Here is a 27,022-nt window from a genome sequence, read left to right as displayed (position 1 = left end):
TACTTTTTCAAATAAGTAACTCAAGTTACTTTGTTTTCCCATTTATTGACTGATAACTCTTTATCCCCATGTTGAGAGAAATCAGGAGTAAGTTGAGTGAGCTGAGTGTGAACATGATGGTTATTGTAGACTAAAGGTGAGCATTTATTCATCTCACTTGCAAAAAACAGAGTTAGTATTTCTCAATGAATGAAAACAGTGAAATGCAATCACAGAATATTGCACAAACCTGCAATAATTAAATATATTAAAGGTGCTGTAGAACGTCTTTTTAAAAGATGTAATATGAGTCTAAGGTGTCCCCTGAATGTGTCTGTGAAGTTTCAGCTCAAAATACTACATAGATTTTTTTAATTCATTTTTTTTAACTGCCTATTTTGGGGCATAATTAAATATGCGCAGATTCAGGCTGCGTCCCCTTTAAATGCTCCCGCTCCCCTCCCCCGAGCTCTCGACTGCCTTTAACAGCATAAACAAAGTTCACACAGCTAATATAACCCTCAAAATGGATCTTTACAAAGTGTTATAAATGCAGCATGTCTAATCGCGTAAATATAATATTTATTTGGATGTTTACATTTGATTCTGAATGAGTTTGATAGTGCTCCGTGGCTAAAGCTAACATTACACACTGTTGGAGAGATTTATAAAGAATGAAGTTGTGTTTATGAATTATACAGACTGCAAGTGTTTAATAATGAAAATAACGACAGTCTTGTCTCCGTGAATACAGTAAGAAACAATGGTAACTTTAACCACATTTAACAGTACATTAGCAACACGCTAACGAAACATTTAGAAAGACAATTTACAAATATCACTAAAAATATCATGATATCATGGATCATGTCAGTTATTATTGCTCCATCTGCCATTTTTCGCTGTTGTTCTTGCTTGCTTACCTAGTCTGATGATTCAGCTGTACACAGATCCAGACGTTAATACTGGCTGCCCTTGTGTAATGCCTTGAACATGAGCTGGCATATGCAAATATTGGGGGCGTACATATTAATGCTCCCGACAGTTACGTAACAGTCAGTGTTATGTTGAGATTCGCCTGTTCTTCGGAGGTCTTTTAAACAAATGAGATTTATATAAGAAGAAGGAAACAATGGAGTTTGAGACTCACTGTATGTCACTTCCATGTACTGAACTCTTGTTATTTAACCATTCCAAGATAAATTCAATTTAAATTAAGCAAATATACTTTATGTATTTAATCTCACTTTATTCACCAGTTTCTTTGCTGCTGACCTAATCTAATTCAACCATATTAATAAGCAAAAATGATTTCAGATAAAAATCACATTTGCCATCACCCTGAAGCTTATTTATCTCACTTTTGGTGTGAAAGGGCCTTAACATTTGCCAATAGAACTTTTTAGTTGTTATTAAAAAACAAACAAGTAGGTGAAAAATTAACGCAAAAGCAATGTAATGCATTACGTTTCATAAAAAGTAACTAAGTAATGCAATTAGTTACATTTTTAGGGAGTAAAGCTATATTGTAATGCATTACTTTTAAAAGTAACTTCCCCCAACGCTGCTTGTAGCTCACAGTAAGTCTGTTTTCAAAGGTTTATAGGTTATCATTCAAAATCAATTCCCCTGTGGAGAAAATGAATGGAATTTTTACATCCGCAACCCGACTGTTGCACTCAGTGGCTTTACACGAAAGATGCAATTTTCTAATACAGTGAAAAGTCTCCATGCTATTTGAATGTCAGCCTCTCGACCAATCAAATTTTAGGATTCTAGGAACTAACTTTTGTTATAATAATAATAGCTATAATACTGGGAGTATTAAAGCTCATAATTGTGAAACAATATGTCGAGCGTACTGTACTCTAAGAGGGTCTGAATTTCACCTCTCCAGAATGCTTTGAGAGTTTATCATTAATCAAGGGTTGTTTGGCCGTACACAAAAGCCACTCATTGAGAAGGGATGTGAAACACTACCTTCCTGAAAGAGGACATTGGCCTGAAACACACCCTTTCAGCTTTTGTTCAGAGCAGGTTTCACTCCATCTTTTAAAGAAACGTGAATGAGAAAGCCAAGACGTTTTCTCTGAGGTATTGTTCCCACTGAGTTATCCAGCACAATATTCACATTCATTAAGAAAACCATATAAATGTTCAAGATTAACAAGAAAACCAAGCGAAGCAAACTATTGTGGCGTTCAAACATACAGGAACATAAATGCCTAAACATCCATGAATAAGATAATCGAGTCTTGTAATGGCACTTTATTACCGTAGCCTTTGAACATATGCTGGAGTTTTTGTTTATGAAAACATGCCATTTGAATGATGGAGATCTTCTGAGACACTCTTCCCAAATTGGGCAAAATGGAACCACTTAAGAGTAATTGGCTACATACTTAGAGATTGGCATCAGCCCAGTGAACTCAAAGCGGTACAGAGATGACCCTTCTTGCTTCTTTTCTTACCGACATACGAACTCAACAACAATGTACCGTAAAACATTTATTGCTATATTATATGTATGATTTATCAGACACTTTCTGTGAAAAATCCTGCATGCTTCCCCACAGAAGACACTGTACATAGCAAAGATATCTTTACTGTACATTCCAAGCATAATAATGTGATTATCTTATACCAGTGAAGCTTTACTGTATCTAACCACAACCAAGTCATGTTCATAAGATAAAGGTGCATTTTTTTCTATATAAAATAGAAATGTGTGTAGAAAAAAAAATCTTAGGATAGAGTGCAAACATGAAGATTGATAAGACATATTTGTATCATATATAAGCAAAACTGAATTAAGGCTGTAGCTCCAATCCAAAACGTGATCTGGCCTAGATCGTAATCATCATGAAACCTCATAAGTGGACAATTTGGAGTGCTCTAGATAGGCAGCAAGTCTGTGTGCATTCCACATGGGATTCTCGATTCATTTTAAGCGCAACAGTTGGGTTCTGGAAATAAAAATACCACTCGTTTTTCCCACAGGGGAACTGATTTTTAAAAATAACTTGTAACCAATTAAAGACTCAACTACTGTGAGCTATGAGCTTTTTAATCTACTTGTATTTTGTTGAAGCCATCAGCCAGCATTATTTTAGAGCATTTCTTAAAACATGGTGTTTAACAGCAGAATTCCTGGTGAAAAAAAACTACATTATCCATGATACTGCAAAGAAACGAGTCATTTTCCTACTTAAATATTTTGAGGTATATGCATATTTTGCAATAAACATAAAATATTGTTTCTATATACATAATAAAAATCTTTTAATAATAGTTTTATATTTAGCCATAGTTTTTAATTTGATTATGCCATTTGCAATGCTTCATGGGATTGTAGTTCTTTCCTGCACTAAAGCCATTGAAGGGATAGTTGACCCAAAAATGAAAATTCTGTCATTAATCACTCACCCTCATGTCGTTCCACACCCGTAAGACCTTCGTTCACCTTCAGAACACAAATTAAGATATTTTTGATGAGTCTGAAAGCTTTCTGTCTCTCCATAGAGATCCAATTCAACTACCACTTTCAAGGTCCAGAAAGGCAGTAAAGACATCATGAAAGTTCTCCATGTGACTCAAGTGGTTTAACTTTAGTTTTATGAAGTGACGCGAATGCTATGAACATAATTTACCACTTTACTTAAATAAAAAAAAATATTGATCTGCAACGTGCGTTCACGAGAGCATCACAACGCATGTGTTGCATGAACAGGCTTTAGAAAATATTATTTTGTAAATAAAGGTGCTGAATTATGTTTTTTTTGCACAAACAAAGCACTCACGTAGCTTCAAAAATTGAGTTTAAGCCACTGGAGTCACATGGAGTACTTTAATGACGTCTTTACTGCCTTTCTGGAACTTGAAAGTGGAAGTTGCATTAGAGTCCCTCTCTATAAACTTCATCAAAAAGATCTTAATTTGTGTTCTGAAGATGAATGAAGGTCTTACGGGTGTGGAACGACATGAGTGTGAGTAATTAATGACAGAATTTTCATTTTTGGTTGAACTAACCCTTTAAGTAAACAGTCCATTTTGTCTTTTTGTCTGATTTTCAAATACTTTTTTCTCTTTAAATCAAAGTTCGAAACGTTGTTATTGGCTGGCTGGTTTGGTTCAACAACCGCTAAAAAACAAAAACCAAGTCGGACTCTGAACGGTTTTCCTTCTGGAAATGTTGTGTTTGGTGAGCTAATAAAATATAATAACTCAAATCAGTATTTTGTGTACAGTTATTTAATTATGTCATCCGGTATTGCAGACTCGCTCTCTCGTTCCATACAAACGCAGCTGCTGCCATTTTGCAACGATTGTTTTGTACACGGTAATGGATTATAAGATGACAAACGTACGATTTTAAAATCAATATCTCTTATCCCAATAATTATTTATGTGATGAAATGCCACTTAATAAGTGGTAAGACTGTACCGTATCCCTTAAATGTCCGTCTAGTTTGAACTTGCAGCCTGCTAGCAACTGCTTTCTTCGCGAAAGCTTTGCGTTTAAAGAGCTAATAAAATATTTCAACTCGAGTCAATATTTTGTGTTGAATTATTTACTTATGTGGGTAAAAAGCCAAGTGATAAGTGTAAAGGTTATGAGGGCACATACATTGTAAAATAATTATGTGCACAAATACATCACTTATAAAAAAAAATAATACTGAAATATTCCATAAATAAGTGTTGTCAATTATGATTTCATGATGACATGAATTATTCAGTTGTTATTGTGCAGTTCGTTGTGCATCTAAACCTTAGTCTTCATAATCTTTATCTACTGAATGATATGCACGTTTATTCATAATTAACATCCCATCCATAATCTTGTATGTATTGCTTTACTAAGCTTATTGCAATGAATTATGGGGTCGCTTTCAGGGTTGCCAGGTCTGTGCAACAAGAGTAGCCCAATACAATTTTCTCCCCTGAATTTGTACGTCTGGAGGGTGTTTTGGGGGTGACGGAGCACTAAAATTAAACATACGGGGTGGAAAACATTTTTCCCGTGGTAGTGCATAAAAAATAGCCCAATTCCGTGGAAAACCACAAACTTGGCAACATAAATACTGCCTCAGAATTTGGTATCTTATCAAGGTATCTTAGAGGCACAAGATTTACAGTGCCTCCTGTTTTGGAACAGCCTTTCGTGTCAAAGGGTGCACATAAGACATGGTTTTGGAACAGAGCATGTTTGTGGTAAGAAACAGTTGATGATATCTCATGACCACAACAAGGACTGTATCTAAGGCATAAAGCCATGGCTGATGGGTCAGACATTTTGTAGAAGTCATTGTCTATTGTTCATTTGATGAATTCAAATGCTTTCACTGGCACTAGTACATTGACCAAGAGGCACAGGATGTTCTGTGACAACAGATCTCATGGGTTTTTCAAAACAGTTATTCATTTCACTTTTGAGTCGCTTATTCTCTTGTTTTGCTCTCAGTAAATGGCTAGCAAAGAGAGAAGCGTCTGGAGTTGATGTTCATCTTTGTGACACCAATGAGGCGCAGCGGTGAAGATAGGCCGAACCCCGGCGTCACGGGTCCATCGCACAAAAGATCCGACAGCTCGTCACGCTCCTCCAGGCCAAAGGTGGCGTCGTTGAGCATTCGACGATGCAGGTGACACGTCTGCTCCACTTTGAGTTTGTTGATGTCACCGCGTAGTCGCATGAGCTGGCGAGCCAACTGCTGGTCCTGGATGCGCATCTCCATCTACGAATAAATAACATTCAGGAGAAACTAATTAAGGCTTATTATGAGAACTGTCTCTACGCCTACTCAAATTTTACAGTGAATATTATGAAGCATATGCCTTTACTTAATCATTATGAAATAATATTTGCTTATTTTACACAGACTAAGGTTTAGATGCACAACGAACTGCACAATAACAACTGAACAATTAATGTCACCATGAAATCATAATTGACAATTTTTTTACGGGAATATTTCAGTAGTTTTTTTTTTTTTAATAAATTATTTATTTGTGCACAAAATTGTTTTTACAATGTATGTGCCCTCGTAATCTTTAATCAGAAAAGTAATTTCCCCTCCCTGGCGCGAGGGCGGGACAACCTGTCACTCACATGACATCACAACAATAGCAAACCACAACCATCCAATCAGTTCTCGACTGACAAAATCAAGTCCCGCCCTTCATTTTTTCCTGTTCGAGGAGCTGTTTCATTTGGATATGCATCACAATAATGAAGAAAACACGACAACTTTGTCAAAACGAACCCCGTTCACATGGATCAGCAAAAACGAGTAAAAACGCTGTATTATTGATAACAGGCCAGTAGATGGCGATGTCACTTTGAAAAGAAACACTACACGCCTATAGATTGAACATGTTATATGCATGTGCATGACGTACCGTGTTTCCAAATTTGCGTTTTTGTAGTTTACGCAGAGACCAAAACGATATCATTTTCAAAATCTTGAAAGCCGTTTTCAAAAGTTTGCATTTTCAGGCCCCCAAAATGCACTTGTCATGTAAAATAGAGATCTTTTATAACATTATTAATGATTTTACTGTCAATTTTGAATAATTTAGCTGAATTAATAAAAATCTTCCTGACTTTTGAATGGTAGTGTAGGTCTTTCATACTAACAGCAAAATGCCTGGCATTAACCAACTGCTACGTAATTGCTTAATTGCTACTAACCATTTAAATAAACACGGCCATGTTGATCCATCTTTGTTAGCAAACATGCTTTTGTCCATTTCACATAACAAGGGGCTCAAAATTAGGGGAGATGGTATGGATCTTCAGAAGTCCCATTGAAGTCCACAACTGGCTCTGTTTATTTGTTATTGTGTCCAATTTTCTTTGTGTAAATGTTTACGGACACACACGGGGCAAAGCAGTAGAAGAAAGGCCTCTGATGTGGTGAAGGAGCCTCATTGCGTGCAGTGGCTATAATAGACTGTGCATACAAGTATTTCATGAACCACATGGCTGAGTGGAAGAGAAGTGATTACACTTACAGGAACAGAGAGCCAGGAAACAGACCGATGGCCTCTCATGCTCGTCTGCCCACCATCTTTTCCACTCACTTTAACATGATGAATGGGAATCTCGCGCAGTGATGTAGTAATGGAGGCCTGCGCAGTCACTCCATTGTTTCAGTCAAATTAGCTAACTAATGGGGATGCCTTTTTCTTTTCTTCCATTAGATGATTGCAAAGAAGCAGAAAGTAATTTGAAAAATCTGATTTGATCATGACAAATAAGTGTGTATAGGATAAAGATAAATCTTTTAAAAATCTAGTTTGAAAGATTTTATTTCATTTTCAAGATAGAAAACAAAATATATTTTCCATTCACCTAGTGTGCATAATCATTCTTTCACATTTTATTTTTTCACAATGTTCAGAATTATTAATTCATAAATATCATATATATAATTTTTTGGGGAGTCGCACCACTTGACATTTTACCTGAAAGTGAATTAACCTTTATGATAGACTTGATACAGTCATGAGGATCTGCAGGGGTCCCTTATAATTTCCTATTGTTTAGTTTGTTTTTGCATGTTGGTTACACCATATGACTGTTTGGTGGGCAAAAGAAATTAGTCCACTCCTCATGGAAAGGACTTTATAATTAGCAATATTATTGATTTGACTGATATGATATGATCTTTACATAGTTTTTGAACAGAACCGAATCAACACTGAACTGACCTCAGCTGAACAATGACACTTTTCTTTATAGAGCTGCTTTACAGCAGAACTGAACAGAATTGATTTGCATCATTGCCGAGAGCAGCTGTGTCTGTGTGTGTGTGTGCGCGTTTTTGTGACATATCACAGGACAGGACACAAATTTGTATAACGACATGGGTATTACAAGGAAAGGGTGACTTATGAGGACATTACTCCATGTCCCCATTTTTCAAAAGGCTTATAAATCATACAGAATGAGTTTTTGTGAGAAAGTAAAAGTGTGCACAGTTTCCTGTGATGGGTAGGTTTAGGGGTAGGGCTGGTGTAGGGGGAGAGAAAAAACGGTTTGTACAGTATAAAAACCATTACGCCTATGGAATGACCCCACAATTCACAAAAACAAACGTGTGTGTGTTCATGTGTTTTGGGGGAGGCGTAGCTTTGGACGGTGATTTCTAGGGAGGGTGGTATTGTATGCTTTCAATGCTAGCAGGCTAATGTTAGCATTTCCCAGATCATGTACTGCACATTTAATGTTTTCACGCATTGCTAACACAAATTAGCATGTTTTGCTAGCATGTTTTAACAGGTATGAATTAACATGTTAGCACGTTTTAGTTTTTCGCTAACATCTTTAGCATGTTGTTAGCATATTTTATCATGTTGCTAGTAGGGCTGGGGATACATCGCATGCAATTGTCACGCGCATTTCGTCAGTAAAGCCGGTTCCCTGATTACCGCTAAATCGCCATCACCTGCTTTCAAATGGAGCGGCATTTAATAGACAGAACCGTAGTTCACTGATAAGCTACACAATATCGCGTTCATTATCGAAGTCGATATTAACATGTCGCTAGCATTTTTTTTGCATATTTGCTAGCATTAATTAGCACATTGCTGATATTGCAATATTGTTTTAATACTTTGCTAACATGAATTAGCATGTTGGTAGCATGTGTTAGCTCATTGCTAGCATTTTTAACATGCTGTTAGCATTTTTTATCATGTTGCTAGCATGAATTAGCATGTTTTACCACATTGCTAGCATATTTTATCACATTGCAGATTAGCACATGAATTAGCTTGTTGTAACATGTTTTACCACATGTACATTCAACAGCAACATTCTAATTCATGCTAGTAGTGATAAATCATGCTAGCAATGTGCTGAAACATAATTCTAATTTATGCTAATTTATCCTAAAAAAAATGCATAAAACATACAAAAATGCTAACAACATGATAATTCATGCTAGCAATGTGTTAAAACATGCTATCAATATTAGTAAATGCCAGTAACGTTAATTCATGCTTGAAACCTGTTAAAACATGCTAGTAAAACATGTTAATTCATGTAAGCAATGTGCTAGAACATGTTACTAGCATGATTTAACATGTTGCTATCATGTTAAAGCATTCTGATAGCATAAATTAGCATATTACTAATATTGCAAGATTGTTTTAACACTTTGCTAACATGAATTAGCATGTTGGTAGCATATTTTATCATGTTGCTAACATTAATTAGCATGTTGATAACATGTTTTAACACATTGCTTGCATGATTTAGCACTGCTAGCATTAATTATCATTCTTTAACATTGCTAACATGAATAACATGTTCTACCACATTGTTAGCATATTTTATCATGTTTGCTAACATAAATTAGCTAGTTTTCTAACATGTTTTAGTACATTGCTGGTCAGATTAACACAGCTAGCATTATTTATCATGTTTTATCGTATTGTTAACATGAATAGCATGATGTTAGCATGTTTTAACGCATTTTTAGCATGTTTTATTAAATTGCTAGCATTCATTAGCATGTTGCTAACATGTTTTACCACATTGCTAACAGCAAAATTCTAATTCATGCTAATAGTGATAAATCATGCTAGCAATGTTCTGAAACATGTTAGAAAAACATGCTAATTTATCCTTGCAAAATGCTAAAACGTACAAAAAAATGCTAACAACATTCTAATTCATGTTAGCAATGTGCTAAAATATGTTTTCAATATAGGGTATGCATCAACGTCACTTTCCTGACAAAAATGCGCTCCCTCAGCTAGACTGAGTGGCAAAAGAACCTGCTGCGTAACTGGATTAATAGGAGAAATGGCGAAAACGCAAGTAAAACTAACGAATTACCCTAAAGGTTGTACTCGAAAGTGTTTCTTACAACTTGACAAATAAACCTAATCCATGGATATTGACATGCAGCCAGGAGTCATTTTTCCTGACATTTATATGTGCCTGATTTGATGCCGGGGAAATACATAAAGCAAATCTGTCTGTGAATATTTTATATAACTACAATATCGGTGGGTTTAAATCTGCTTAATCACTTATATCAATGTTATATAGTCATATTGTCCAGCCCTAAAACATTTATAGTATAGTTTTTGACAGTCCTAACGGTCGACGGTGACGTCACGTGCATACCCTCTATTATCAATATGCTAATTCATGCCAGTAACATGTGTTTTTGTCTGTTTTTGTCTTTTCCTGAATCACTACAGTACACCTATTAATACTAATTAGGATACAACGGGTTTTGAAACTTTTTGACTCACCAGTTCTTTTCTAAGCCAAACCAAAGCTTCGTCAATATTATCGAATCCTCCAAGGCTTTTAGAGATCAGGCCGTTTCCTGCAGTCACTTGGGAATTCTCGATGTTCCTCAGAGGTGTCGCGCTGGGCTTCAGTCCATCACCGTTCTCCAGCTCTGATGATCTCTCCGGGGCGTCCGAGCCTCTGGAGCTCTGAGCTTCCACTCGTTCCTTCCACTCAAGATACGACGGCCTTCTGGTTTCAAGTCTCAGCTTCTCAGTCAGTGCTTTCAGGTTTCTCAAATGATCATCTGGGGCAACCTCAAGGCCATCATAGTCCTCTATATTAATCTGAGGTATTGAGCTCGCATCCATGGCCTTTGAGGAAGTGATTAGTGTCGCCAGAAATAAACAGTGAAAATCAGTGGTCAGATGATCTCATCGCCTTGTTTGATCAATAAAGATACAGACCTTTGGATTCGCTTGCAGTTACCATGGATGGTGAGTCTGTGGGGCTATAAAATAAATCAACAATGCATATATTGACCTTCCATTTCTCCAGCAGTATCATCCTGGTAGTGTAGTCATCCAGTCATCTCTTGCTTCTTGATCCTTTCCTTCAATTGAAACAAACTTTAAATGTTTAGGCCTAATATTAAATATTTAATTACATATATATTTTAGCATAAAGTAATATACTTAATGCAATGCATAAATGAAATGGTTACAATTATTTCAAAAGTCCACGGTAGATGTTCTATTTACTATATGCAATTTGTCAACTACTGTAAAACATTTTCAGCTGGTTAAACTTAGAAATGAAAGTTCACCTGCTGCCTTAAAAATGTGAGTTAACTCAACCAAACATAAGTTATTTTATATTTTGACCACTAAATACAATAGTTATTGCTGTCAAATCAATTAATCACAACTAACAAAAGTTTGTAACTATTTATTTATTTATATATATACACACACAAACTTTTGTTAAATGCAATTACTCACAATTAAACAATTTGACAGCACTAAATATAATTAGTGCTGTCAAATCGATTCATCGTGATTAATCGCATCTAACGTAAAAGATGGTAGCTATATATTTTATATATATGCATATACACCTATACAAACTTTCATGTTAGATGCGATTACTCACGATTAATCGATTTGACAGCACTAAACATAATATAATATTATATAATTAGTGCTGTCAAATCAATTAATTGCATCTAACACAAAAGTTTGTAACTATATATATATATATATATATATATATATATATATATATATAAATTTTGTAACTATATATAAACAAACTTTTATGTTAGATGCGATCACTCACAATTAATCGATTTGACCAATAAGTACAATAATTAGTGCTGTCAAATCAATTAATCGTATCTAACATATAAGTTTGTAACTATATATTTTATATATATATGCATACACACATATATACAAACTTTTATGATCGATGTGATCACTCACGATTAATCATTTTGACCACTAAATATAATAGTTATTGCTGTCAAATCAATTAATCGCATCTAACAAAAGTTTGTAACTATATATTTATTTATATATATACACACAAACACACACACACACACAAACTTTTGTTAGATGCAATTACTCACAATTAAACAATTTGACATGGTTACAATTATTTCAAAAAAGTCCATGGTAGATATTCTACTTACTATATGCAATTTGTCAACTTGAAAATAACCTTTGTTTCAACTCACGAATAGTCAAGACAATGCATTATTTTAATTTAAAAATTAAACTTAAAGTAATACATTGTCTTGACTATTTGTGAGTTGAAACAAAGATTATCTTCAAGTTGAATTAACTTATGTTTAGTTGAGTTAACTCACATTTTTAAGGCAGCAGGTGAACTTTCATTTCTAAATTTAACCAGCTGAAATGTTTTACATGTCAGTTAACTCTCATTTGAGTATTAGTAGACTGTTAGGTTAGGGTTAGGGTTTAGGTTAGTTGCAAAGTTACTTATAGTTAATCAAATCAAACTTTATTCAATATCTGTTGTAGGGTATTACCATCTGAATACCACAGTTAGCTGTAATTATAGTTTCTTTGTTCGTATTGTATTGCTGAATGTTTACTTGTCTTCTGTAGCTGTTTTGAGGACCTTTTACTTACTTAGGATAACCTAGTATTAGTATTTGCTGAAGTATTGATATTTATGAAATTTCACTGATATTTAAAAATTCTCATATCATGAAATAAGTATAAGTAAATCAATATTGACCAAACTAATCGTGATTATGATTTTTGCCATAATCGAGCAGCCCTACTCCTAATCCAGATCTTCTGGAGTGAATCATGGGTTAAACGGGAAGTTTACTGATCACGTGTCCACTTTCCATCCATGCCTTATATCACACTCTGGATCTTACAAAGCTGGCGGTTGCCATAGCAACTAAGCCCAGCCTATGAGTCAGCAGCTCTGAAGACTGTCTGCTCTAAAGAAATAAATGTCACTACCAGCCAGACCTGTGACAATGAGCAAAGAATATAATGCTGCTCAATTACAGTCTCTCATTACTCTAATACAGATAAGCAAAAATACTGCTGATCAGACATAATCACATGAAGTAAGTAGCATTGTTCTTATAATGTAATTGGTCTCAGGACCACCCACATTTTTAACGCTTTCCCACAAAGCTGTCTGTCTAATGTACGTGTGATTTAGTGTTTGGCATACTGCCTTGATGTATTTCATCATCACAGCTGCTCTAGGAATGTGTCTTTCCCATAAGATGAGAGGATCTTAGAGTAAGTTGGTTCTTAATTGCCCCCCGTTTAACCTCCACACGGCTCCAGGACTTTAATCACACTCCTGACCAACGTCTCGGCTCATTTAGCACTTTGTTCCACCTCCTGCACTGTTCCAGCTCTGTGTGTGGCAGCAGTAACGTCACTCATCTCACAGGGGGATCCATTCATCCCAGACCATTCTCACTACAGGCTAAAAAAATGTGCTTAAACCTAGACTTTAAAATATGAGACAAACTAATGATAATTCATGGCGAAATAAGGGTGGAGTCTCTACAAAGAGAATGAAAATACTGTATGGAATGTGAGAAACAAATGACATGTCTACGTTCAGATGAATATTCATATTCACATTCTGTTTACATAAAAATATGTAAAAGCCTGTAGTATGATATTTATCAACAGAAAAATGAGCTCTGAAGTTTTGCCTTTGCATTTACTTTATTTATAATATAATATAATATATTTAGTGCTGTCAAATCGATTAATTGTGAGTAATCAAACATATAAGTTTGTAACTATATATATTTTATATATTTATACATACACACATATACAAACTTTTATGTTGGATGCGATCACTCACGATTAATCGATTTGACAGCACTAAATATAATATAATTAGTGCTGTCAAATCAATTAATCGCATCTAACATATAAGTTTGTAACTATATGTATTATATATATACATACTCACACACACATATATACAAACTTTTATGATTGATGTGATCACTCACGATTAATCATTTTGTAGTTAACAAATTATTAATATAATAGTTATTGCTGTCAATTCAATTAATCGCATCTAACAAAAGTTTGTAACTATATATTTAATTATATATACACACACACAAACTTTTGTTAGATGCAGTTACTCACAATTAAACGATTTGACAGCACTAAATATAATTAATATATATTAATTAATATTAATATATTAATAATAATAGAATTAGTGCTATCAAATCGATTAATCGTGATTAATCGCATCTAACATAAAAGTTTGTAGCTATATATTTTATATATATGCATACACACCTATACAAACTTTCATGTTAGATGCGATTACTCACGATTAATCGATTTGACAGCACTAAATATAATATAATATAATTAGTGCTGTCAAATCAATTTATTGCATCTAACATAAAAGTTTATAACTATATATATATATATATATATATATACAAACGTTTATGTTTGATGCGATCACTCACAATTAATCGATTTGACCAATAAGTACAATAATTAGTGCTGTCAAATCAATTCATCACATCTAACAAAAGTTTGTAACTATATATGAATTAATATATACACACACACACACACATTAAAATTATAAGTTTAATCAGTTTGACAGCACTAATTATAATAAACTTAGTGCTATCAAATCGATCAATTGCATCTAACATAAAAGTTTGTTACTATATTAAATATATGCATACACACATATACAAACTTTTATGTTAGATGCAATTACGATTAATCGATTTGACAGCACTAAATATAATATAATATAGAAATTTTCAAAAAAATAATAAAATAATTCTCTTGGTTCTGAGCGCTGTATCTTTCCACACTCTCTAAAGTATTATGTTTAGAATGCAGATCTCAAGGGGAAAATTCTCCTTTTTTCCAGACATATTAAATGTTCTCTGGCCAAACAGACTAGTCATGACTGAATTTATCCATGTCTAATTAGATGCGGTGAACTTAAATGTCATATAGCTGGAGTGCAGATCTTGTTTCTCAGCATAAAATTATTGTCTTGTTTGGAGTGAAAACGAACTGTTCCAGCCAGAGTCTCGCTTCACGACCAATAAGATTAGTCATGAATTCTTTTCCTACATGACTAACAATTTTCCATTTGGAGCTGTTTGGTTGTCTTTTACATCTCATGTCATAATAAAACTTCTTTGATTATTAGCAAATAGTTTATTTATTACACATGTCACATAGAAATGATTAACTCAGACTAACTAAAACAAACTACATTATAAAAGCCTGCCTGGGTGTTGAATAACCTAAATCAGGAACATGAAATTTGTTTACTTTTCTTTTTCAAGACAAGAACAACATCATAAATTATATTATTTTATTATGCACCTGCATTTTATATATATATATATATATATATATATATATATATATATATATATATATATATATATATATATATATATATATTACACACACACACACTATATATGCACCTCCTCACTATTCATGAACTAAAAAAAGAGTTCATTTAAGACTATCCACAATAACCTACGTGAAGTAGATCTTACATAGAAATCAGACTTCAGAGGACGTACACCATCTCAGTGATTCAAAGTGAAGATTTGAATACTTTTACTTTCTAATAATAATAAAGTAAAATTGAAAATATCTAGTTCATATGGGGTTTAGAGAGTCTGAACACTCCCTTCGTGCAGATAGCGTTAAAGAAAAGATGAGTCTTACCTTCAGAGTAGTTTATCAGGCACTTGTAGTCTTCGCGTCCTGCTCTACTGGAGAGCACAATAACACTGCTTTTACTCTACACTTGTTTCTTGAATGAGATGAGAGGCTCGGATGGAGGAGGGGCGTAAGTTGCGTCAGGTTGTGGTTGTCGTGGAGACGGTAAAGAATCTGCTCAAAGCCGCGAGGGAAACAGCATCCCCGGATCCCACAGCAAGGAGAGGCCAACTTACACCCCTCTAAAACACTTATGGATGACCGCTGTCCACTTGCATTAGCCTTATATGCTATGAAAATGTGGAAAATCATAATAGGCTACGATCAAACATTTAAAAGCCAGATTTTACATCTTATTCAGCATACTTTTAATCATAAATATTTTAAAGAATTCTAGACTTAGCCTACATGTGAAAGCGCGTTATTGTGTATTTCAGTATCTTCAAAGGGTATAAAGACCAGAAAAGTAGACTATAAGCCCACATTTTGTCATCATATCAGGTCTATTTTCAAATACTTATTATCCAAGAAGACTATATCAATGCATTAAGCCTACTTATGTATTGGGTAGGCTATTTGGGCTAATTAAAGGGATAGTTCACCCAAAAATGAAAATTCTGTCATCATTTACTCACATCCAATTTGTTCCAAACCTGTATGAATTTCTTTCTTCTGTTGGACATAATATTAATATTTTGAAAAATATTTGTAAGCAAACAGATGTGGGGCACCATCGACCTCCAAAAATACTATGGAAGTCAATTGTGCCCCAAAACTGCTTGGTAGCAAACAATCTTCGAAATATCTCCCTCTGTGTTCAGCAGAACAAATACATTTATACAGGTTTGGAACAACTTGAGAGTGAGTAAATGATGACAGAATTTTCATTTTTGGGTGAAATATCCCTTTAAGATGCCTATTGATGACCATTTATTATGTTTGTGTGACCTCTGGTGGAGAATGTTGACAATGAAACTTAAAATACTCATGTTAATTTTTAAGTATAAGACTATATGCGTTTCGTTAACATTAATAAATAGCCAGAATGTGTATTTTCACCTAGGCTAAATAGACCCTTACGAAGAGGAGGAGGAGCTTGAGGTAACTCTACTTTAGCGCTTTATTTGTTTACATTTGACAAAACATAGGGTAAATACTTAATTATAGATTTAATATCTCAGATGTATTTATTTAAACACAGGTTTTAATCGCTGTGGAGACTGTAAGGGGCGGTAAAGAAAATTCGCCTAAACTCGACTCGCTTCAAGTCGTTTTAAAATACAAGAACTGGTTTTAACCAGTTTATTTTTTACCAGTCATTTAAAAAAATAATATATAGTAGGCCTACTACACAACAAAAATACGTTTTATTGACATTTACGATTGTAGAGTTGCCTAAACATTAATTCCACACTGAAAAACGATTGAATTAAAATAAAATGAATAGTGTTGTTAGTTTATCGCTACTGATTTTTCCGTAACGCGTCGCTCCTAATGAGATTGGTTTGGTGATGCCGATGCGCGAGAAATAGGCGGGGCTTCCTGTGCTCGACCCTGTGTTTATTTTTTAGATGAGCCAAACACCCTCCACACACACACACACACACACTGAGGTAAGCGGAACGGTTACTTGCATGCCATGCACACGTTTAGTTGTAAATGTTTGTAACTGCGAAGATGCATGTTATCGGAGACATTTTCATAATGTTCGTAATGACATAAGAGTTGTCATAGAGCATGCACTGCGCTAACTTGAGCTGCATTTTCCCGTTCGCTAACAGCGGCTGCCGTTGAATGGAGAAGCGCTGAGGTTTACGAGAAAGAATATTATTTAGATCCAACAAGGATTGTTTTGTAGATATATTCAAAACGAAGGACATGAGTGAAGCGAGCGCGAGGATCATTCCAGGCGCTGCATTGTGCATGATGTCATCATGTTCCATTTTTAGTGACGCACTAAATAATCGAATTATCGGTATATTTGGCCTGTTAGAGCGTTTATAGAACGAAATGTATCCAATTAGTTGTTACATTGTGTATTAGAGAAATGCACCTGTTAACTGAGCAGGCGCGCGGAAAGTAGGCTGCACTTCCATGACCGAATATGACATACAGCCGTACATACATGTAGCGCCGTTCATATTACTGAACAATGAGCGACCATTTGCATTGTTTTGAAGACAGAATCATCTTTTTAAAATTTAAACAGTGTGTCAATTGAGTGGCGATTGACGCGAGTCATTGTGTGTATAGGATATATATATATATATATATATATATATATATATATATATATATATATATATATATATATATGCTATTAAATATAGGCTATATATAGCTATAATTTTGTTTTTCTTTCGCAAAGCAGCATTCTCCTGTGTGAATTCATTCACTGGTTTACAGCTCTTAATTAATTAATATATTAAAATGTTAATCAGAAGTTGTTATCACATTATTTTGATTGGCATAATCACGTTCCGATTAAGTCAATATTCCGGTTTCTAAAAATACAAATATATTAACCCCTTTCCCAAACTGGAGGGGGTTTGTGAGTTGATAAATGCTAATAATTAATTGAATAATAAAAATGTCAATTTAAAAGAAATAGATGATTTTAAAATAGAAAATAATCAAAATAAAACTTTAAAAAAGAACAGAGAACCATGAAAATGCAAATGTGCTTCAAGTAAGTTTTAGATCAAAGATTTGGGAATTTCAGATCTAAATAAAAAGTAAAAAAAAAAAAAAAATCACCATTTATTGTTTGAAATTAAACTTTCCACTGTTCAGTTTTTTTGACCACATCCTGGTCAAAAGCAGGTCAAATCAAATACGATTTGCGCACAAAATATTTTTTAATGTGTCATTTCCAATAATAATTGGACTTAAGGTTGGGCAAAAAGTGTCAAATACATATTATTACATATTTAGGATACATAAAAACTTGCCAAAATCAGATTCCGATTAAAGGATTAGTTGACTTCGGAATGAAAATTTCCTGATAATTTACTCACCCCCATGTCATCCAAGATGTTCATGTCTTTCTTTCTTCAGTTGAAAAGAAATTGAGGAAAACATTCCAGGAGCACATGATCCCAGACGAGGAATAAGAGTATAATATAGAGAAACCACTGGTCATTTTCCCCAAAAAAAACCTTTTTAACCACAAATGTTCATCTTGCACTGCTCTGCGATGTGCCGCGCATTACGTAATCATGTTGGAAAGGTCACGCGTGACGTAGGCGGAAGTACTGATCCAGTGTTTACCAAGCAAACATGCAAAGACTAAGTCAAACACCCTTTACAAACAGAGGTAAAACAACAATGTCGGTCGATCTTGAAGTTGGAGGAGAAAATGGGAGTATTACCACGGTACTTCTACCTACGTGACCTTTCGTAATGCATGGAGCATCGCAGAGCAGTGCAAGACGAGCATTTGTGGTTAAAAAGTATATTATTTTTTTTTTTTTTTTAGAAAATGACCGATGGTTTCTCTAGATAAGACTCTTATTCCTCGTCTGGGATCATGTCGAGCTCTTTGAAGCTGCACTGAAACTGACATTTGGACCTTCAACCCGTTGAACTCCAGTGAAGTCCACTATATGGAGAAAAATCCTGGAATGTTTTCCTCAAAATCCTTAATTTCTTTATAACTGAAAAAAGAAAGACATAAACATCTTGGATGACATGAGGGTGAGTAAATTATCAGGAAATTTCAGTTCTGAAATGAACTAATGCTTCAAGTCAATATTCTGTTTTCTAATATTCCAAATTAACACATTCAGAATAAAAAATGTTGTTAATGGTCAAAACTTTCTTTCCTTCCCCATTCATGTCTATCCAATGAATTTGTTTTTATAGGTCTCCCTTTCATAGAACAGCTTGCATCATGCCATACCAGAACTTCTTCCTGAGTTGCTTATTAGTACTGCTACAGACATCAATCTCACAGCAGGAAGAGCAAAGCCAGCTGCTGCTGGTGTCCTTTGATGGCTTCCGCTGGGACTATGTGAATCGAGTGCCCACGCCCAATTTCCGTGACCTGATGAATGAGGGTGTGCAGGTGGAGAAAGTGGAGAACACCTACATCACCAAGACCTACCCGAACCACTACACCTTAGTGACAGGATTACACGCCGAAACCCACGGCGTCATTGCTAACGAAATGTACGACCCCATCCACAACAAGTCCTTTTCCATGGAGGGACCCTCGGTGTATGATGCATGGTGGTGGGAGGAGGCCGTGCCGCTGTGGGTGACCAATCAAAAGGCTGGCAAGAAGAGCGGAGCTGCCATGTGGCCTGGATCAGATGTAGCAATCGGTGGAACGTACCCAACACATTACTTGAGTTATAATGCGTCAATGCCCTTTGAGACCAGAGTCGAGAAACTCATTGATTGGTTCACGGGGCCGGAGGCCATCAATTTTGGTGTGTTATATTGGGAGGAACCAGACGAGAGTGGGCATAACTTGGGGCCGGAGAGCCCACTAATGGATCCAGTGATAGCAGACATCGATGATAAGTTGGGATTCCTCAGGGAAAAGCTCAAAGCCGCTGGCCTTTATGATAAGCTCAATCTGATTGTTACAAGTGATCACGGAATGACTCAGTTATCACATGATAAGATTATTGAGCTGGACACCTACGTCAGCCGTGATCTTTACACATGGGTGGACAAGAGTCCTGTAGTTGGCATTTTGCCGAAAGAAGGTAAGAAAGAGTATAAAGCATTTGTAATTGTTTATTACACTATTAATACAATCAGGTGTTTGTAGTTGAAGAAACATATGTTGTTATAATTGGTGACACATTCACACAGAGTGCATTTTTGCTGTTGAAAAGACAGGTCAGTGGAGCGGAAAAAAATGCAAGGTCTGGAAACGCATTGAAAAAAACAAGTTGAACTTGTTTTAACTTTAGAATGCTGCATCATGCACAAGATGCTGCAAAAGATGCGAGCGCAACAGTTAGCTGGCGTGTTTATATTGAAAAACAATGGAAAAGTGGCGCAGTGGAATGGAAAAATGTGTTCTGTGTGAATGACCCTTTACAGTATTTGAGTGTTATTCTCTTCTTAACCTAGGAAAACTTGAAGAGGTCTACAGTTCGTTGAAGAACGCCAACCCTAACATGGTTGTGTATAAAAAGGAGGAGATCCCAGAGCATTACCACTACAGACACAATGCCAGGATCATGCCTCTGATCATAGAGGTCAAAGAGGGATGGACGGTCATGCAGAACAGAAATGGATCCTTTATGTGTGCGTATTGTTGTTTACAAATAATTAAAGTGTTAGTTCACCCAAAAATGATTGATTACTCACCCTCATGTCGTTCCAAACCTGTAAGACTTTCGTTCATCTTCAGAACACAAATGAAGATGAAATCTGAGAGCTTTCTGTCCGTCCATAGACCGCTAAGCAGCTGACACTTTGAAGCTTCAAAAAGTTCATAATGAGATTGTAAAACTAATCCATATGAATTGAGTGGTTTAGTACAAATTTTCTGAAGAGACTCGATCACTTTATATGATGAACAGATTGAATTCAGGCTTTTATTCTCACGTAAACATTCATCAACTCACACATCAGTTATGGTAAACGGAAGCTCAAGCATGTTTGCTTGACATGCAAGAACCAATGAGGTTCATTCTCGTGTTACGCAGCACGTTTGAGCTTCAACAAGAACCAATGAGGTTCATTCTTGTGTTACGCAGCACATTTGAGCTTCTGCAAGAACCAATGAGGTTCATTCTCGTGTTACGCAGCATGTTTGAGCTTCAACAAGAACCAATGAGGTTCATTCTCGTGTTACGCAGCACATTTGAGCTTCTGCAAGAACCAATGAGGTTCATTCTCGTGTTACGCAGCATGTTTGAGCTTCAACAAGAACCAATGAGGTTCATTCTCGTGTTACGCAGCACATTTGAGCTTCTGCAAGAACCAATGAGGTTCATTCTCGTGTTACACAGCACGTTTGAGCTTCAACAAGAACCAATGAGGTTCATTCACGTGTTACGCAGCACGTTTGAGCTTCAACAAGAACCAATGAGGTTCATTCTCGTGTTACGCAGCACGTTTGAGCTTCAGTAAGAACCAATGAGGTTCATTCTCGTGTGTTACACAGCACGTTTGAGCTTCAGTAAGAACCAATGAGGTTCATTCTCGTGTGTTACACAGCACGTTTGAGCTTCAGTAAGAACCAATGAGGTTCATTCTCGTGTGTTACACAGCACGTTTGAGCTTCAGTAAGAACCAATGAGGTTCATTCTCGTGTGTTACACAGCACGTTTGAGCTTCAGTAAGAACCAATGAGGTTCATTCTCGTGTGTTACACAGCACGTTTGAGCTTCAGTAAGAACCAATGAGGTTCATTCTCGTGTGTTACACAGCACGTTTGAGCTTCAGTAAGAACCAATGAGGTTCATTCACGTGTTACGCAGCACGTTTGAGCTTCAACAAGAACCAATGAGGTTCATTCTCGTGTTACGCGGCACGTTTGATCTTCAACAAGAACCAATGAGGTTCATTCTCGTGTTACGCAGCACGTTTGAGCTTCTGCAAGAACCAATGAGGTTCATTCTCGTGTTACGCAGCATGTTTGAGCTTCCGGAAGAACCAATGAGGTTCGTTCTCGTGTTACGCAGCACGTTTGAGCTTCCGCAAGAACCAATGAGGTTCATTCTCGTGTTACGCAGCACGTTTGAGCTTCAGCAAGAACCAATGATGTTCATTCTCGTGTTACGCAGCATGTTTGAGCTTCCGGAAGAACCAATGAGGTTCGTTCTCGTGTTACGCAGCACGTTTGAGCTTCCGCAAGAACCAATGAGGTTCATTCTCGTGTTACGCAGCATGTTTGAGCTTCAGCAAGAACCAATGAGGTTCATTCTCGTGTTACGCAGCACGTTTGAGCTTCAGTAACAACCAATGAGGTTCATTCTCGTGTTACGCAGCACAATTGAGCTTCAACAAGAACCAATGAGGTTCATTCTCGTGTTACGCAGCACGTTTGAGCTTCAGCAAGAACCAATGAGGTTCATTCTCGTGTTACGCAGCACGTTTGAGCTTCAGTAACAACCAATGAGGTTCATTCTCGTGTTACGCAGCACGTTTGAGCTTCAGTAACAACCAATGAGGTTCATTCTCGTGTTACACAGCACGTTTGAGCTTCAGTAACAACCAATGAGGTTCATTCTCGTGTTACGCAGCACGTTTGAGCTTCAGTAACAACCAATGAGGTTCATTCTCGTGTTACACAGCACGTTTGAGCTTCAGTAACAACCAATGAGGTTCATTCTTGTGTTACGCAGCACGTTTGAGCTTCAGTAACAACCAATGAGGTTCATTCTCGTGTTACGCAGCACGTTTGAGCTTCAGTAACAACCAATGAGGTTCATTCTCGTGTTACGCAGCACGTTTGAGCTTCAGTAACAACCAATGAGGTTCATACTCGTGTTACACAGCACGTTTGAGCTTCAGTAACAACCAATGAGGTTCATTCTCGTGTTACGCATCACGTTTGAGCTTCAGCAAGAACCAATGAGGTTCATTCTCGTGTTACGCAGCACGTTTGAGCTTCAGTAACAACCAATGAGGTTCATTCTCGTGTTACGCAGCACGTTTGAGCTTCAGTAACAACCAATGAGGTTCATTCTCGTGTTACGCAGCACGTTTGAGCTTCAGCAAGAACCAATGAGGTTCATTCTCGTGTTACGCAGCACAATTGAGCTTCAACAAGAACCAATGAGGTTCATTCTCGTGTTACGCAGCACGCTTGAGCTTCAGCAAGAACCAATGAGGTTCATTCTCGTGTTACGCAGCACATTTGAGCTTCATCAAGAACCAATGAGGTTCATTCTCGTGTTATGCAGCACATTTGAGCTTCAGCAAGAACCAATGGGGTTCATTCTCGTGTTACGCAGCACGTTTGAGCTTCAGCAAGAACCAATGAGGTTCATTCTTGTGTTACGCAGCACGTTTGAGCTTCAGCAAGAACCAATGAGGTTCATTCTTGTGTTACGCAGCACGTTTGAGCTTCAGCAAGAACCAATGAGGTTCATTCTTGTGTTACGCAGCACGTTTGAGCTTCAGCAAGAACCAATGAGGTTCATTCTTGTGTTACGCAGCACATTTGAGCTTCAGCAAGAACCAATGAGGTTCATTCTCGTGTTATGCAGCACATTTGAGCTTCAGCAAGAACCAATGAGGTTCATTCTCGTGTTATGCAGCACATTTGAGCTTCAGCAAGAACCAATGAGGTTCATTCTCGTGTTACGCAGCACATTTGAGCTTCAGCAAGAACCAATGAGGTTCATTCTCGTGTTATGCAGCACGTTTGAGCTTCAGCAAGAACCAATGAGGTTCATTCTTGTGTTACGCAGCACATTTGAGCTTCATCAAGAACCAATGGGGTTCATTCTCGTGTTACGCAGCACAATTGAGCTTCAGCAAGAACCAATGAGGTTCATTCTCGTGTTATGCAGCACATTTGAGCTTCATCAAGAACCAATGAGGTTCATTCTCGTGTTATGCAGCACGTTTGAGCTTCTGCAAGAGGTTAGTTCTTGTGCGTCAAGCAGGCTCGGTTGAGTATCTGTTTATGTTCACTGATCATCATTTATATGTAAAAAAAAGCCTGAATTCAATCTGTTTATCACATAAAGTGATCGAGTCTTTTCAGAAAATTTTGTACTAAATCACTCGATTCAAATAGTTTTATGATCTCTTTATGAACTTTTTGGAACCATCTAAGTGGTAGTTGCGTAGCTGTCAATGGAGAGACAGAAATCTCAAAAATCTCATTTGTGTTCTGAAGATGAACGAAGGTTTGGAACAACATGAGGGTAATTAATGACAGACTTCATTTTTGGGTGAACTAACCCTTTATAGCACAATGAACACATGTGATAACACATTAAAGTCGCTGATGTGCTTGCTAATCAATATTTGATATACCTTTGCAGTTATTTAATTATCTTGTGCTTGATTTGCAGTGGGAAACCATGGTTACAACAACAGCCTTCCCAGCATGCACCCTGTGTTTGTCGCCCGCGGACCCACTTTCCGCCGCGAATACACCAAGGCCTCCATGCGCACTGTCGACCTCTATCCTCTCATGTGCAGCATTCTTGGTCTCAAGCCCTTGCCCAACAATGGCTCTTTGTCAAGCGTGCAGGATCTCTTAGTGGAGACGCCAACCTCAAAACCAGAGGTCCTGCTCACGCCCAGACAGTCTTCCTACGCCTGGGCTGTGGGATCCATCCTCGGGACTGCCCTCGTGATTGGGTTTCTCTTCATCTTCGTGCAGCAGGTGACACAAAGGCAGCTACCTCCACTGCATCTGTCCAATAGTGAGATAACACAACCCTTACTGTAGGCTCAAACACGTCACTTTTCTCATGCGAGGTTCTCAAAGTATGCAGCACTGAATCTTTCATCCAGTGCCACAAATCTCATTTCAGTCTAAAATAATTCTGATAACACTTTTTAAAAGGTCAACATGATCGCTTGAATTCAAAAGCGATCAATATCCACGGTACCATGCCAAAGCCGAATATACCAAAAGCAATATGGGGAATGATGCTACAGTGGAAAAAAGGTTGTGCAATCATCAAAATCACAGCTGACTGAGCCAATAGTGCCCTCTTCTGGTGAAGCTGTCAGTGATACCTTTATTCTTGTCATCCAAAATCTAGTATTCGGAGAAAAATGGTTAGCATCCCCATGCTTTTCCTTTAAATTTGAATCTGATATTTATTTAATAAGAGAGAGATTTGCCCTGTTCTCTTGAATTTGCATTAAATGTATGGGTTCAGATCAGATCAGTGGCATAATGTTATTACAAAAATTAATTTCAACTTGTTCCTCCTTTTCTTAAAAAAAAAGAAAAAAAGCAATCTAGGACACAGTGATTGAGGCACCTACAATGAAAGTAAACCAATCCGTTTTCACTATTTCAATAGTATAGGCACAAGTTAAAACCCTAAAATGAATGTAAAAAAAATAAAATAAATCATATAATATGCACATTTTATCAATTTTAAGTGATTTTATAAAACAATAAGCTTCACATTTTTGCTTTTAAATCCTCATTTACTTCTATTGTAAGTGCCTCATCGTAACCTTAATTTTTGCCTTTTCTTTTAAATAAAGAAAACAAGTTGAAATGTTTCCTGTTAATCAACATTATGCCACAAATGCTGTGGATTGTTTAAGTTTATCTTGTCTTGAACCTGGAATACTTCTTTAACTGAATGTTATGGATATTTATGATTCTGAAAAGAAAAAAAAATTAAGGGACATTAGTAGCAGTTGCTTTTTGAATTTGTTGTTTATTCTCATACCTATTATAGTTTTGTTTGTTAATTTGTTTAATGCAGTTGTTCAAGTTGGCAGATTAATGTTAATAAGCGTTAATGAAAAAGAAGCTGGTAGTTGTCAAACTACCGCCATGTTGCACTAAGATGTAAGCTAATCAGGATAGAGAGATAAAGTATTAGACTAGTGGGATGTTTTAGCTTATCTGCATTTTGCACAATGTAATACCATCCAAAATTTATATTAAAAAAAAAAAAAAGTGTGCGAGTGCCAAAATCCTTTTGATTGACTTCGAGTAGTAATAGTATAGTTCCTGCGTTAATGTATTTTGTACTTTTTGAAACTAGCATTTAAGAAAAAGCCCTGCATAGGGCAAAACACTGTGATCGGTCTTTTACTGGTGCAAAGACTAAAGAGAAATTAAATATTTATGCTCTTTGAAATAAATGTTGCTGAAATAGTCATAGTTAGCTGCTTGCAGATTAGGATTGTGTTATTAAGAGGGAAATTATGACTTTCTATATGGATATGTGCAGAGATTGTGTTTTGTGTTTAAGTATTCCTATGATTTTCTGGGTTTGTCTTTTATGGCCTAATGTCTGATTTGGACCTGTCAAAAGTCCCATAACAATGTGCTACATTAAAGGTAAAAATGCCTAATTTGGAAACTTCCGAGTTCTTATTTGCAGTCTCAACCCATTTTTCCCACAGTGATTATCTTTATAATCTTTTGCAGGCTACCAGGACATTATGTGAATGAGCCATCACTTTGTTGCACACTGGTCTATTGTTTTTTTATGTCATTCAAGGACTGGTTTTTGTCTAAGCCACTAGCTTCTGGCCAGAAAAGGTTTCATTAGACTGTATACTGATGATCAAAATTCATCAATTCAATCATTTTGCTTTTTAAGACTACCATAAACTTAAATTCAGGAACATACCCAGCCAGATAAAAATAATACTGTATACACTAGTGGTCAAAAGTCTGGAGTTGGTAAGTCTTTGTCCTGTTTTGTTGTTGCCAGTATTTAAAACAATCTCACGCACTGAAAATGTTAAAAAGGTCATTTGTGTGCAATTTATAACTAGGAAATTATTGTTTACAATTGTTCTGATTAGCACATGAGGGCAGCATCAGTTCTGGATATGAAGTTTGAGCACAGTGTTGTTATTGACCCATCTTTCAGAATCAACTGTTATTTACATATAAATCCAG

General features: G+C 36.3%; 2 protein-coding genes across 3 annotated transcripts; one reads left to right on the top strand and one right to left on the bottom strand.

The window, feature by feature from the left end:
• Window positions 1-2,154: 2,154 nt before the first annotated feature.
• fam167ab (family with sequence similarity 167 member Ab) lies at window positions 2,155-15,540 on the bottom strand. 2 transcript variants are annotated; one of them, XM_067383496.1, is made up of 4 exons: window positions 15,493-15,519; window positions 10,775-10,844; window positions 10,252-10,605; window positions 2,155-5,714 (listed from the first exon to the last, which is right to left on the bottom strand). In XM_067383496.1, the coding sequence occupies exons 2-4, from the start codon at window positions 10,796-10,798 to the stop codon at window positions 5,451-5,453; spliced, it is 642 nt and encodes a 213-aa protein (XP_067239597.1). In that variant the 5' UTR covers window positions 10,799-10,844; window positions 15,493-15,519; the 3' UTR covers window positions 2,155-5,450. The 2 variants fall into 2 exon arrangements, with proteins under 2 accessions (XP_067239597.1, XP_067239598.1); XM_067383497.1 differs by having other exon boundaries at window positions 10,252-10,839; window positions 15,493-15,540.
• A 1,457-nt stretch (window positions 15,541-16,997) lies between these two features.
• enpp5 (ectonucleotide pyrophosphatase/phosphodiesterase 5) lies at window positions 16,998-26,935 on the top strand. The gene is made up of 4 exons (XM_067384860.1): window positions 16,998-17,099; window positions 19,351-20,201; window positions 20,575-20,751; window positions 24,483-26,935. The coding sequence occupies exons 2-4, from the start codon at window positions 19,379-19,381 to the stop codon at window positions 24,863-24,865; spliced, it is 1,383 nt and encodes a 460-aa protein (XP_067240961.1). The 5' UTR covers window positions 16,998-17,099; window positions 19,351-19,378; the 3' UTR covers window positions 24,866-26,935.
• Window positions 26,936-27,022: the final 87 nt, after the last annotated feature.

Source organism: Chanodichthys erythropterus, chromosome 4 (assembly GCF_024489055.1).
Source record: "Chanodichthys erythropterus isolate Z2021 chromosome 4, ASM2448905v1, whole genome shotgun sequence".
Lineage (NCBI taxonomy): Eukaryota > Metazoa > Chordata > Actinopteri > Cypriniformes > Xenocyprididae > Chanodichthys > Chanodichthys erythropterus.
The sequence above is the reverse complement of the archived record's forward strand: the minus strand, read 5'-3'. Positions and strand labels throughout refer to the sequence as shown.

Bases quoted from the DNA above. Each gene is read 5' to 3' on its own strand.
- fam167ab (XM_067383496.1), bottom strand. From the start codon at position 10,798: ATGATACTGCTGGAGAAATGGAAG. The intron at 10,606-10,774 runs GTCAATATATGC...ACTTCCTCAAAG, and splicing joins TACTGCTGGAGAAATGGAAG to GCCATGGATGCGAGCTCAAT. The intron at 5,715-10,251 runs GTGAGTCAAAAA...ATTTATTCGTAG, and splicing joins TTTGGCTTAGAAAAGAACTG to ATGGAGATGCGCATCCAGGA.
- enpp5 (XM_067384860.1), top strand. From the start codon at position 19,379: ATGCCATACCAGAACTTCTTCCTGAGTTGCTTATTAGTACTGCTACAG. The intron at 20,202-20,574 runs GTAAGAAAGAGT...TTCTTAACCTAG, and splicing joins TGGCATTTTGCCGAAAGAAG to GAAAACTTGAAGAGGTCTAC. The intron at 20,752-24,482 runs GTGCGTATTGTT...CTTGATTTGCAG, and splicing joins CAGAAATGGATCCTTTATGT to TGGGAAACCATGGTTACAAC.